Source organism: Mobula birostris, chromosome 31 (assembly GCF_030028105.1).
Source record: "Mobula birostris isolate sMobBir1 chromosome 31, sMobBir1.hap1, whole genome shotgun sequence".
Classification (NCBI taxonomy): domain Eukaryota; kingdom Metazoa; phylum Chordata; class Chondrichthyes; order Myliobatiformes; family Myliobatidae; genus Mobula; species Mobula birostris.
The window spans coordinates 33,633,530-33,646,304 of record NC_092400.1 but is presented as its reverse complement, the minus strand read 5'-3'; the positions used below and the strand labels follow the sequence as shown (position 1 = coordinate 33,646,304).

The window sequence follows — 12,775 nt, the reverse complement described above, 5'->3', positions numbered from 1 at the left end:
TAGCCTGGGACTGAACCCCTGAACCTTGAGGACCAGTGAATCACTTAGTCTGGCCTCTACCCTTTGGCCTGTTTGGCATGGGTGACCCTACCAAGAGCCAAAGCATAGAGCCCTGACTCAAGTCAACACAGCTCTCCGGGTCATTAAGGCATGCAAGCCTCCAAACCATGGGAAGGTTGTGGTCCTCTTAGAAATAATTAATTAGATTTCCAATCAATTATTAAATTAAACAAAGGAATCAAATTAATTGATTAAATAAGATTTTCTAGCTGCAGTTTTCGTTGTCTTCTTTAATTCTGTACTGTTAGTCCAGAAGTAAAATTGCCACTCCCAAGATGTGTGTATCTATTATTTTATTGCAAATTTTACAATCAACTGAAATGTTATTCCATCCCTTAAATACTTGAGGATCTACTTCATCATACTTTATCCATTTAATTCGTAAATGTGCAACTAATGTCACTGACACTTGGGTGGAGAGACTGTAATTGTGTTGATGTTGAAGTGCATGCTGCAGTGGACAATGGCTGCACAGTTCAGGTGCTGCTTCTTTTGTGATGTTTGTGGTTATTCTGCACATATTGAAGTTGCGTGCTCAGGTCGAGAGTGCAGCACCACAATTAGTAGCGGGCTAATTCCTGGCTATGTTCCTCATTCGCTTGAACTTCTGTTTTCTATGTGATTATTCAAAATGTTTCTCAACGAAAATATTGTTTTAGAGGAAACACCCCCCCCCTTAAAAATCCCCCACAGTAGCTTTGTTTTTGTAAAATTTCCTGATCCTGTGGTTCAAGTGTACTGATGTGGAAGAGAAGCAGCAGATAGGATTTGAGTTGGTTGCCCTGCAGATCACAGGTAGAATCTGCAGAAGGGAATGGAGCAGGTAGAAGATGTGGAGGTTTTCACAGAGAGTTAGAACCTCCATCATTTCAGTTAGAATAGAATAGTATAGAAGTTTATTGTCATTGCTCAAGACAATGAGATTGTGGTGCTTCTCCAGTCTGTGCAAAACGTATTTACAATGCATCTCCTTCGTGATTGCATCAATATGTTGGGCCCAGGATGGATCTTCTGAAATGTTGACACCTAGGAACTTGGATTCTGTCCCATCTCATTAAGGCATTCAGGTTGTTAGTTTAATTGATTACTGTAAATAGTCCCCAGTGTAGGTGGTTGGTAGATGAACCAGGGTAGAGTTGATAGGCATGTGAGAGAGAATCGGGAGAATGGTACCGATGAACTGGAATTTTCTGAGTAAGAAGCAGATAAAATGTAAAACAAAACTGAACAGTGCCTGGCTTTAATTCTCCTCTGCCCACTCTTTCTGCTACTTACCCTGTACACTGTGATAAAGGCTGCGTGGACTTTGATTTCTACTTTGAAAGAGTACACATGATACACTGAGTTCTTTAATGCATGCATCTTAAAACAGGGTGACTGCAGTATTCGCTACTTTGAGATCACCGACGAAGCTCCATATGTGCATTACCTGAACACTTTCAGCACCAAGGAGCCACAGCGAGGGATGGGATTCATGCCAAAACGGGGCCTTGATGTTTCCAAATGTGAAATTTCCAGGTAACTGATGCAGTTCAGTAGGTCTACTGAACAGTGTTCTATTCAATTATGCTATTCCTCAGTAAGGTGTAAAAGATTGTGGAATGTTTAGTTTCATTTCTCCCGTTATTGGGAATCCCAGCATTGGGAATGTCTACATTGCTTGTAGGTCTAAAAGAAACCTAGTTAAACTGAATTATTTGCATTTTAGTTTGCTTAGGCTTCGTCTAGAATAGGGGTTCTCAGCTGGGTCGATTTGACCTCTCAGTTAATGGTAGAGGTCCATGGCATATAAAAGTTCAGAACCCCTGGTCTAGAGTACCGCAGTATAATCTGAAAAGCTTTTAAAAGAAGAATTTGTTTTCTTTTGTTTTGCTATTATAGGCAGATGCTATGTTAATGCTCCATATGGAGTAATCTATGTTTAGCTGTGCTTTGGGATTTATTAATTGAACATTGTTTTTAATGCAAATTTGTTTTCTTAATTGTTTTAAAACAATACCCTGGTCAGACCCCACTTGGAGTGCTGTGCTCAGTTCTGGTCACCTCACTACAGGAAGGACGTGGAAACTACAGAAAGGGTGCAGAGGAGATTTACAAGGATGTTGCCTGGATTGGGGAGCATGCCTTATGAGAATAGGTTGAGTGAACTCAGCCTTTTCTCCTTGGAGCGACAGAGGATAAGAGGTGACCTGATAGAGGTGTGCAAGGTAATGAGAGGCATTGATTGTGTGGATAGTCAGAGGCTTTTCCCCAGGGCTGAAATTGCCAGCACGAGAGGTCACAGTTTTAAGATGCTTGGAAGTAGGTACAGAGGAGATGTCAGGGGTAAGTTTTTTTGCGCAAAGAGTGGTGAGTGCATGGAATGGGCTGTCGGCGGCGGTGGTGGAGGTGGAAATTATAGGGTCTTTTAAGAGACTCCTGGATGGGTGCATGGAGCTTAGAAAAATGGAGGGCTATGGGTAAAGCCTAGGTAGTTCTAAGGTAAGGACATGTTTGGCACAGCTTTGTGGGCCAAAGGGCCTGTATTGCGCTGTAGGTTGTCTATGTTTTCTGTTGTGGATTATAAACAGAGTGGTGGTGCTTCCCAGCTGCAGGGACACATGTTCAATTCTGACCTCTGGTGCAAAGTTTGTACATTTTCTTCGTGAACTTTATGACTTTGCTACTGGTGCTCTGATTTCACTTCCAGTTCCCAAAGGTGGACTGGAAATTAATTGAATTATTCCATAGTATAAGTCTATTGCATAAAGGATCCAAACAGAGGGCATGCGAGCAGGAGAACAGTTTGAAGGGCTGCAGGGAGATGGGGAATAGGGCCAATGGCATTTCTTCCTGGATGAACCTAATGGGCTACACCTTTCATGTTGTTATAAGGAGAAGATGGTCACAGGGCAGGTTTTGAATTTTATAATTTGATACATCTATGGGTGGCAGAGTGGAAGTACGTCTCTACCAAAGGGGGTGTAAGGTGCTCTTTCTCTTCGCTAGTCTGCAGGTCACCCTCAATCAAGGTGTAGCATCTGCTCAGCCCTCGGATCAGAGTCACGTGTACCCGGGATTATTATACACTTAGCAAGGTTAAGTTTACAGTTGCTTTTCAATGTCAGGTCAACAGCTGAAGTGTCTCACTGTAAGGAGAGATTGCGTAGATTTTTGTGATTAGTGATTTTCCTCTTTACTGGGAAAGTATGTGGCAAGCTACTATATTATTTTAAACTTGGTCTAAAATCAGTTTTGAATCTGCACTCTCTATATAACAATATGTTTCTCTTCTCTTTTCAGAGATTTGAAATCTCTATTCCTCGATTTGAACTGTTAGATTTCAAAATTTTGAAGATTTTTTTTTAAATTTCCAGTTTCAACCCATAATCTTCATTTGCCTACATCTCCACATCTTTTGCAATGTTTAAAGACATCATTCATGCATAATTTCACTAAATGTAACTGTCTTTTCCCAGTATAATCACCAAGATTTAGACATGAATGGCACCTTTTACTGGGTCCTGTATGTCCTGTATCTGTAATACTCTATTTCCTACTTGCAGGTTTTTTAAACTTCATGAAAGGAAGTGTGAACCAATTGTCATGACTGTGCCAAGGAAGGTGAGTGGCGCTTTCAGTGCCATGCTTCTGCATTTTGAGGCAGAAGTGTGCGACCATTAGTAACTAATGTTAGTTTCAGTAACGACTGAACAACCTTGTAGAAACAAAATCTGACCTGAGTGCTGCTGGGCTGTGCGCAAAACGGAATAGGTCTGGCAGCTTGACTGTTGACCGTTAACTACAACAGAAATGTACGGTATTGAAACCTGTAACCTTGGGCCTCAGAGCATCCCTCATTACCAAGCCAAGGGATCAACTCTGTCTGGTTCAATGAGAAGAGAAATAAGCATGCTAGAAACAGCACTGGTCATATCAAAAAAAAGTCTGAGGAGATTAATCTGAGTGATGCGCGATACAATGCAACTTGCCGCTGAATCACGTGCGGTAGACAGAGCTAAGTAATCTAATCAGTGGTAGATCAGACCTGAGCTCTGGATTCCAACCTCAAGTTGAGACTGATAATGGGCACTTAAACACCTGATGGAAGGAGGCCCCCATATCCCCATCCTTGATGGCAGGGCTGCTAAAGACCTGCCTGCATTGAACTTCAGACAGAAGTCTCTATTTGCTGAACCTTCTGAGATCCTCGTCATCGAAAAAGATGGTCTCCAGTCTACCTGTTCCTCGTGGCATTAAGAAACCACTGGATGCAGCAAAGACTATGGAACATCACAGCTGTTATACTACACCCTGCCCTCCAAACTAGGGTGTGGCTCTGGCAGAGCTGTTTCAGTATAGTTGTATCACTGGCATCTAATCAGTGACCTGTTGAAGTGCCTAAGTATGTCCTAGGTGGGAGTGGGGGGTATGTGTGGAGATGGGTCTCTACCACAGGGGGTGTAAGACACTCCTTCCCACTACAGGTCACCCTTGGGCAAGGTGTAGCACCCGCTTAGCGCTCTGCACCCCCCCCCCCATCAGCTGGTGCATTTCACAAGTCCCGGTTATTGGGTCACCTGCCTTATAAAGACAATGCCCAGAAGAAAGCAACAGCAAACCACTTCTGTAGAAAGGATTTGCCAAGAGCAGTCATGATTGCCCACATCATATGATGCGGCACATAAGGAATGAAGAAGTATATCCTATTCCCAAAGACAAGACAAATTTGGGCAGCATTGTGGCATAGCAGTCAGCATAGTGCTATTACAGAGCCAGCGACCAAGGTTCAATTCTTGCTGCTGTCTGCAGGGAGTTTGTACGTTCACTCTGTGACTGCACGGGTTTCCGCCTTGTGCTTCTGTTTCTGTAAGACCATAAGATACAGGAGCATTTGGCCCATTGAGGCTGCTCCAGCATTCAGTTATGGGCTGAACCAATTCTTCGTCATCCCCACTCCTCTGCCTTCTCTCCGTACCCTTTGACACCCTGGCTAATCAAGAGCCTGTCTATCTCTGCCTTAAATGCACCCAATGACTTGGCCTCCACAGCTGCTCATGACAACAAATTCCATCGATTTACCACCCTTTGACTAAAGTAATTTATCTGCATCTCTGTTCTAAATGGACATCCTTCAATACTGAAGTTGTGCAATCTTGTCCTAGACTCCCCTACCATGGGAAATAACTTTGCCATATCTAATCTGTTCAGACCTTTTAACATTCAGAATGTTTCTATGAAATCTCCCCTCATTCCCCTGAACTCCAGGGAATACAGCCCGAGAGTTGCTAGACGTTCCGTATATGGTAACCCTTTCATTCCTGGAATCATTCTCGTGAATCTTCCTGAACCCTCTCCAATGTCAGTATATCCTTTCTAAAATAAGGAGCCCAAAAATGCACACAATATTCCAAGTGTGGTCTCACGAGTGCTTTATAGAGCCTCAACATCACATCCCTGCTCTTATATTCTGTACTCTAGAAATGAATGCCAACATTACATTCACCGCCTTCACCACCAACTCATCCTAGAGGTTAACCTTTAGGGTAACTTGCAGAAGGACTCCCAAGTCCCTTTGCATCTTTGCATTTTGAATTCTCTCCCCATCTAAATAATAGTCTACCCATTTATTTCTTCCACCAGAGTGCATGACCACACATTTTCCAACATTGTATTTCATTTGCCACTTCTTTGCCCATTCCCCTAAACTATCTAAGTCTCCCTGCAGGCTTTCTGTTTTCTCAACACTACCCGCTCCTCCACCTATCTTTTATTATCGGCAAATTTAGCCACAAATCCATAGTTCAAATCATTGACATACATTGTAAAAAGCAGCGGTCCCAACACTGACCCCTGTGGAACTCCACTGGTAACCGGCAGCCAGCCAGAATAGGATCCCTTTATTCCCACTCTCTGTCTTCTGCCGATCCACCTATGCTAGTAACTCCCCTGTAATTCCATGGGCTCTTATCTGGCTAAGCAGCCTCATGTGTGGCACCTTGTCAAAGGCCTTCTGAAAATCCAAGTACACCACATTTACTGCATTTCCTTTGTCTACTCTGCTTGTAATTTCCTCAAAGAATTGCAGTAGGATAGTCAGGCAGGATTTTCCTTTCAGGAAACCATGCTGGCTTTGGCCTATCTGACGAAGGGTCTCGGCCTGAAACGTCAACTGTACCTCTTCCTAGAGATGCTGCCTGGCCTGCTGCATTCACCAGCAACTTTGATGTTGTTGGATTTATACCATGGAGCTACTTAGTCAAAGGCATCCTTGAGCAGAATAAACACAAGAGATTCTGTAGGTGCTGGAAATCCAAAGCGCCATACATACATACATACATACACACACACACACACACACACACACACACACACACACACACACACACACACACACACACACACACACACACACACACACACACACACACACACACACACACACACACACACACACACACACACACACACACAATGCTGGAGGAACTCAGCAGGTCAGGCAGCATCTATGGAACTAATAAACAGTTGATGTTTTGGGCTGAGGCCCTTCATCAGGACTGGAATAATATCAACATTAGTACACGTGTTGATATACTAATATCACATGGCAGTAAGTCCTGCCTTGTCTGCAATGCCAAGATTCCAAAAGTGAATCTTGAGCTTGTGGGTCAAAAGAGCAATTTCCCTTTCTGCCTCTGTTCTTGTGTTCTGGGAGTTGCGCCCAATTTGGTGTCTTTTTTTGAAAAGTAAAATTGCATGTAGTTGAGTTGCGCCATTCGGTTGTTCTATTGACTTCCTGCGGTGTATTACTTCCTATGTTATATTGGGTTATTGTTACACATTGTGGTTGTTGAGATCCTACACCTTCGTGATTTATTTCAAGAATAACCATCTCCCATATCAGAGTAGAATAGGAGCTCCATGCTTATTGTATCTCACATTTAATATTTACGTAGCAGCAACTCAAGTAAACTCAGTGTAGGAGCCATGTATCTATTTTCTGTTTGTGTTTTGTACAACGTATTTTTATTATGGGTTACAGTACTTTGTCACGATGGTATAAGTAAATTAGTATAGGCACATATTCACCCTTTGTCTTAGTTCAGCCAGAGCTAGACCGAGCAGGGTTTAGATATTTTTTGTTGACTGCCGACTTTGCTTATTTCACTATGTCACTTATTTCACTTCTTCTGATAACACTAATTTTGATCGCTCGTCTATGCTGGTTTCATAATAAAGGATCAAACCTACTTTTCTCAACTTGGAAGCACGTCATGCAGTGTTGAATCCCTCACTCAGTCTCTTGGCGGGTTTGGTTTGTTTTACAAGTAGCTGCTACACTCACCACCTCCACCTGGCCAATGGTATTCAACAAATCCTGGCAATACCAACAATATCAGTAGCTGGAGAATTAATTTTAAAATGTATATCATGGCACTAACTCTAATTCATCTAGCATTTTGTTTTCAACAAATGTATATTTTTTTTGCTTTGCTTTCTTCCAAATTAACTTATCTTTCATAATTTATCCAGTCGGACCTTTACCAGGACGATTTGTATCCGGATACAGCTGGACCGGAACCAGCACTGGAAGCGGAGGAATGGTTTGAAGGGAAAAACAAAGACCCCATTCTCATCTCCCTGAAGGATGGCTATGTCCCTGTCAAAAACCGAGAGTTTAAACCTCAAAGAACCTGTTTAGACAGACCAAAGAAAAACGAAAGTGGCATTACTGCCCTGAAGGGAACTTCTCTCAATGCAGTAAGTATATCACCAATATTTTCTGTTCCCATTTCTTCCAAGTCCCAAATGCAGATCCTTAAAATCTGGTCCTTGCACTGTATTGAAATCTATAGTAGTTTTGTTTTCTAATTCATAGCATAAGGATCACCAGAAATGTGAGATTTTGTCCAGTCATCCTTACTTGAACTCTGGCTGGGCTTGTACAGTGAAACTCCGATTCATCTGCTTTTCGCAATGTTCTTTTGGTTCATGCTTCATGGCCCCTTTACCTTCTGGCTTTGTTGGTGAAAATTTAGTCATTTATGGAAGGTGAATTAGAGACATTTAAGGGATCGTTAGATAGACACACAGAGGGCTACAGGGGGTGGGGTGGGGGGGGAAGGGTTAGATAGCTCTTGGTGTAGGTTAAACAGTTGACACAGCATTGTGGGCACCAGGGCCTGTATTGTGCTGTAACATTATTGCTGTTTTTCCAAGTCCACTGGAGGCGAAAAAGATGGGCTTGAAGAATTGTGTATGTGTGGGTGAGAGGGAGGAATGGGGCTTGTTTTGCTGTTGTTGCTTTGTGGCTTGCCGTGTTTTGTGTTGTTCTGCTGAGCATTGCAGGCATGCTGTGTTGACACTAGAGAGGGTGGTGGCACTTGGTAGTTTACGCAAATGACACGTCACTGCATTTTTTAGACGTACTCGTGATAAGTAAACTTGAATCTTGATCTTGAATCTTTATTCTCCCATAGAGCACAGGGCTTTTATCTCATTGGGTTGCTTTCTAGCAATTGGAAAGAACTGAAGGTTTCCATTTTGAGAGAGAAAGGACGTGTTGAAAGCAATTTTCTTCTCAAAATGGACCTTTGGCTTAATAGTGGCGAGAAGCAGGAAAATAACAGTAGACTGTAATTCAACATAGTATGAGTCTCAGCTAGAATATTATCTGTTCTGGGCACTAAACATTGTTTAAAAAACTGGAACTCAAAACTACAAATGTACTTTCATTCTGGGTCCTCTTCGAGCTGTATATTTGACATGAATGCTCCGAGTTCAAACAATGCCTCATTTCACTTCAGTGTGCAGACAGTTCTCTTAAAACTGCAGGTTCTCTTCTGAGAATCTATTGCCCTGCTTCACTGGCAGCCAATTTCATGAAGATCCCGTGTTGCTTGGCCCCATGATGGATTAACTGTTGCACATCCCTGCCCTCAGTACAGCTTTCCTTCATCCTTAAAGTTGCTGCCTTCTTAATCTGTGATTGGTTGGTTGTCCATCGTATCCAACGATGACAATTAGATTTGTGCAGTTTTGTTGTGTGTTTGTAGGTGGTCGCTGAGTCAGAGTTGTGAGCGACATAGAGACATTCACAACAAGGAGATGAAAACTGTGCTGGATCTGGGAGTGGAGCTGCTGCTGTTGTTTTCCTTCTTTGTCGGGCAGAGATTAGTTCTGCTCGGCATGCTGATCTGTATGACATCCAAAATAATGTTCACTCAGCTGCTCCAAGAGTGTTCATTTCATTGGGCAGTGAATATGGATGGATAAATTTGGCAGTTGATTTGAAAGACCAGATCTGCAGAAGTTCAACAATTTGCTCAGTGTTTAATTTGTTAACGCAGATAGATCTTATCAAGGAAGAAGTATCTTGTTTTGTAATCAAAGCCACATTGCAGTCGTCGAGAGTCAGTTTGAAAATGTTGACCCAAAATCCATTAAATGCCTTGTGCTTGTGAGGCAGGCAGCTGATGCAGATTCAATTACACAGGGTGCAAATAAGTCAAATTTTGACCAATTGAGGAAAACAAAGTAATAAAAATGAGTGAATCCTGCACATGGCACTAGTAGAGCTATAGAATAGAACTTCATTGTCATTGCTCAAGGCATCAAGGTCACAGTGCTACTGCAGTCCATGCAAAAGAGATACTTACAATACCTGCAGTATGACTTAATTTTTAAAAATTCCCATACTTACATGCAACAAGTGACTTCGATGGTCTATAACACTCAAAGGCCATTGGCAAGCTGGGGCGTAGCATTATTCAGCTATACAACAGCCCTCAGGAAGAAGCTGTATTTCAGTCTTACTGTCTTGGCTAAGATGTTTCTGTATCTCCTACCGGACGGCAGGAGATTGAACAGACGGTGTCTGAGATGGGATGGGTCTTTAATAGTGTTACGAGTGCGCTGTAGGCATCAAGAGTTGTAGATTGTCTCCAGGTCCAGTAGTTGTGTCTCAGTGATGTGTTGAGCCACTCTAATTACCGGTTGGAGTGCTCTGTGATCTGTCTTGCTGCAGCTAGAGTGCCACAGTCATTTCATATGTCAATATGATCTCTATCACACGCCAATAAAGTTGGTCAACAGTTTTTGAGGCAGATTAGCTCTCTAAGCACCTCGGGTAGTATAGTCCAGAAGACATGAAAGCCAGAAGAACTTTAAAAAAAAAAAAAAAAAAAAAAAAAAAAAAAAAAAAAATTAAAGACCCATGTATCAGCTAATTTGCTCTGGTAAATTTACAGACATGGGATAAACTTCAAGGTGATATGATTAGATGTGGGTTGAGTTTTCATTGTTAGCCAGGATCCAATGGAATTTCACCCACAGCTCTTCACTCTGCCGCGCGACCTTTTACATCCAGCTGAGTGCGTGGATGGAACTTCATGCAGTCACCCTACATTGTGAAAATAAATACTACGTAATATAGGTCTCTGGGGAATATTACATCCCTCCACTGCAACCCCCCCCCCCCCACACCAGTCAAAACAATTTCTTGCTCTATTCAGTTAACTAAAACACTTCACCAATGTGTACACCCTCAGTGTCTTCCACAAGTCCTTTAGAGTCCATTATTTTCTCCTTTGCCAGTTGGCTAACATCGCCCATACATTATATTTTGTTTGCATTTGCCACTGGGCTTGTGTCCTGCTATATTGGGATCACAGTTCTCATTAGTTTTAGCAGTCTTTGAACCCAAGTTTGCTGATGAGTATTGGCGGTTCTGTTAGAAATGTCCTGCATTTCCCCCCATTGCTGGGGAAACCGCCAGGTGAACCTGCCTCACATTTGGCCTTGCACTAGGAGCAGTGAGCTCATTTGTTTGAATGGAGAGGGGTGGCTTTGATTTACAAAGGCTAAGTAAAGATCTTCTTCAGAGATAAGCTCTTGTGTCTCACCAACAGTAACAATGTTTGGTACAAGATACTTGCCAAAGATTTGAGGTTTGATATTCTATACAAGATACCTTTCAAATTCCATTTTTGAACTTCATTCCTGTACTAGTTTTAATTTTACTACCTATTTCCAGTACTGTGTACCTGGTTCTTCACTGAAACATATAGTAGTTAACAGTAGCTCGCGTGTTCGTTTATGTTGCTACTTTCCTAGAAGGTATGTGGTTGTTGAGAAACACTATCTTTTTCGCTCATTGAGCTGATTCCAACAATGTGCAAGATGGATGAAACGTGTTCCTCTTCTGTTTTTTTTTTAGAATTCCGAATCCAAGTTGGAAGAGTTGGTGCAGGAGATTAAAACTCTGAAGGCCACTGTAGCCAGCCAAGATGAACGCATTGCCAACCTTGAGAATCAGATGGCCAAGATAGCTGTTTGAAGTCTGTATTATGCTTAATTATGGGGGTACAATTGTCTGGTGTGTATTATCAGATTCTCCAAAACCAAACTCTAACTCTCGTTCCCCTGCCATTGGTCGAAGCACCTTCAGCTTTTCAGTATCAAATTACCCTTTTTCTTTTTTCCTTTCTCACTGGACTAACTTTGGTTAAAATTTGGAAAACAATACACTTTTTTTTTTAAATAGAATTTATTTTCTGGATTTTTAATGCCAAGAGGAAACTATTCTTCTCTACATTCTCCACATCAAAAAGAGTATTAATTTTTTTTATTCCTAACTCGAGTCCTATGCATATTATCAAAGGTGTGCTTTACTCTAATACTAGAGTGATTTCCAGGTTAAATGGGCTTGTCTGTCTCTTATCTGTCAGGTACCTGTTTTTAAGTGACTACACATTCCATGTACAAGCGTACAGCACCATTGAAAGAACACTTAATGGGTTCAGCTCTTATAGAGCAAAAGAAATGGTGATCTGTCATTAAATATACTTGCAGTTACAAAGATAAAATGTTGTTTATAAAATTACTCTGGTGTTTTGTATTTTTTTAATTCCAACTTCTTAGCAATATGAATGGAGGGGCTCTATTTCAGAAATACTTACTGCCTGTTACGCCACTGGTGATTAAGGCAGCAATGAAAGTCCTCCATTTCTGGTGGCATTCAGGGCTTCCTCTTAGTTTTCACTTCCGTCAGTCATGCAAGTCCTGGGTGGAGACTCAGGAATACCGTTGCACTCAGACACAGAAGGATTCTTCATTGCTGTTTCCATAACAACTTTGTTTTACCAGTGAACACTTGAACCTGGAGGACCGGTGGACCACTCTTAGTCTGGCCTTTACCCTTTGACCTGTTTGGCATGGGTGACCCTACCAAAAGCCAAAGCATAAAGCCCTGACTCCAGCCAGCATAGCTCTCCGGGTCGTTGAGGCATGCAAGTCTCCAAACCACGACAATGTTGTGGTCCTCTTGGAGATCTTTAGGAAATGCTCCAGTTAAAAAAAAACCTCAGTAGATGCTGAAAAGACTTGTGTGTGGACTGAGTAGGTGAGTGGACGTCAGCGAGTTAGACCAAAGGGAAGAATTTAACAGGAGAGCATTTTTTCTTCAGCAGTTTGACCGAGGCACACTTGCACAGTTGCGTGGACGTCAGCGAGTTAGACCAGCGGACAGAATTTAAAAAGAAGACAGCTTTATAGAGCGGGCTTTGGAGTAGAGGGAGTCGGAGTAGGAGGGCTTTGGCGATAGCATGCCGAGGCGAGGTAAGTTACTTGTGAAGAATAGGAAGAGGAAATATGTCTAAGGCCGGTGTTCTGTACTGGGTGTCAGATGTAGGATGCCCGGGAGACTCCCAGCCTCCCAGGTGGCCACGTCTACACC

The 12,775-nt window shown here is 42.3% G+C and overlaps 1 protein-coding gene across 2 annotated transcripts in view; it reads left to right on the top strand.

The window, feature by feature from the left end:
• The window catches only part of LOC140190671 (coronin-1C-like), a 179,259-nt gene extending 167,336 nt beyond the window's left edge, over positions 1 to 11,923 (top strand). For both annotated transcript variants that reach the window (XM_072247436.1, XM_072247437.1), the window contains exons 8-11: positions 1,433 to 1,578; positions 3,606 to 3,663; positions 7,573 to 7,800; positions 11,258 to 11,923. In XM_072247436.1, coding sequence (XP_072103537.1) covers positions 1,433 to 1,578; positions 3,606 to 3,663; positions 7,573 to 7,800; positions 11,258 to 11,377 — 552 coding nt within the window. In that variant the 3' untranslated portion in view covers positions 11,378 to 11,923. The remainder of the gene's footprint in view (positions 1 to 1,432; positions 1,579 to 3,605; positions 3,664 to 7,572; positions 7,801 to 11,257) is intronic.
• Positions 11,924 to 12,775: the final 852 nt, after the last annotated feature.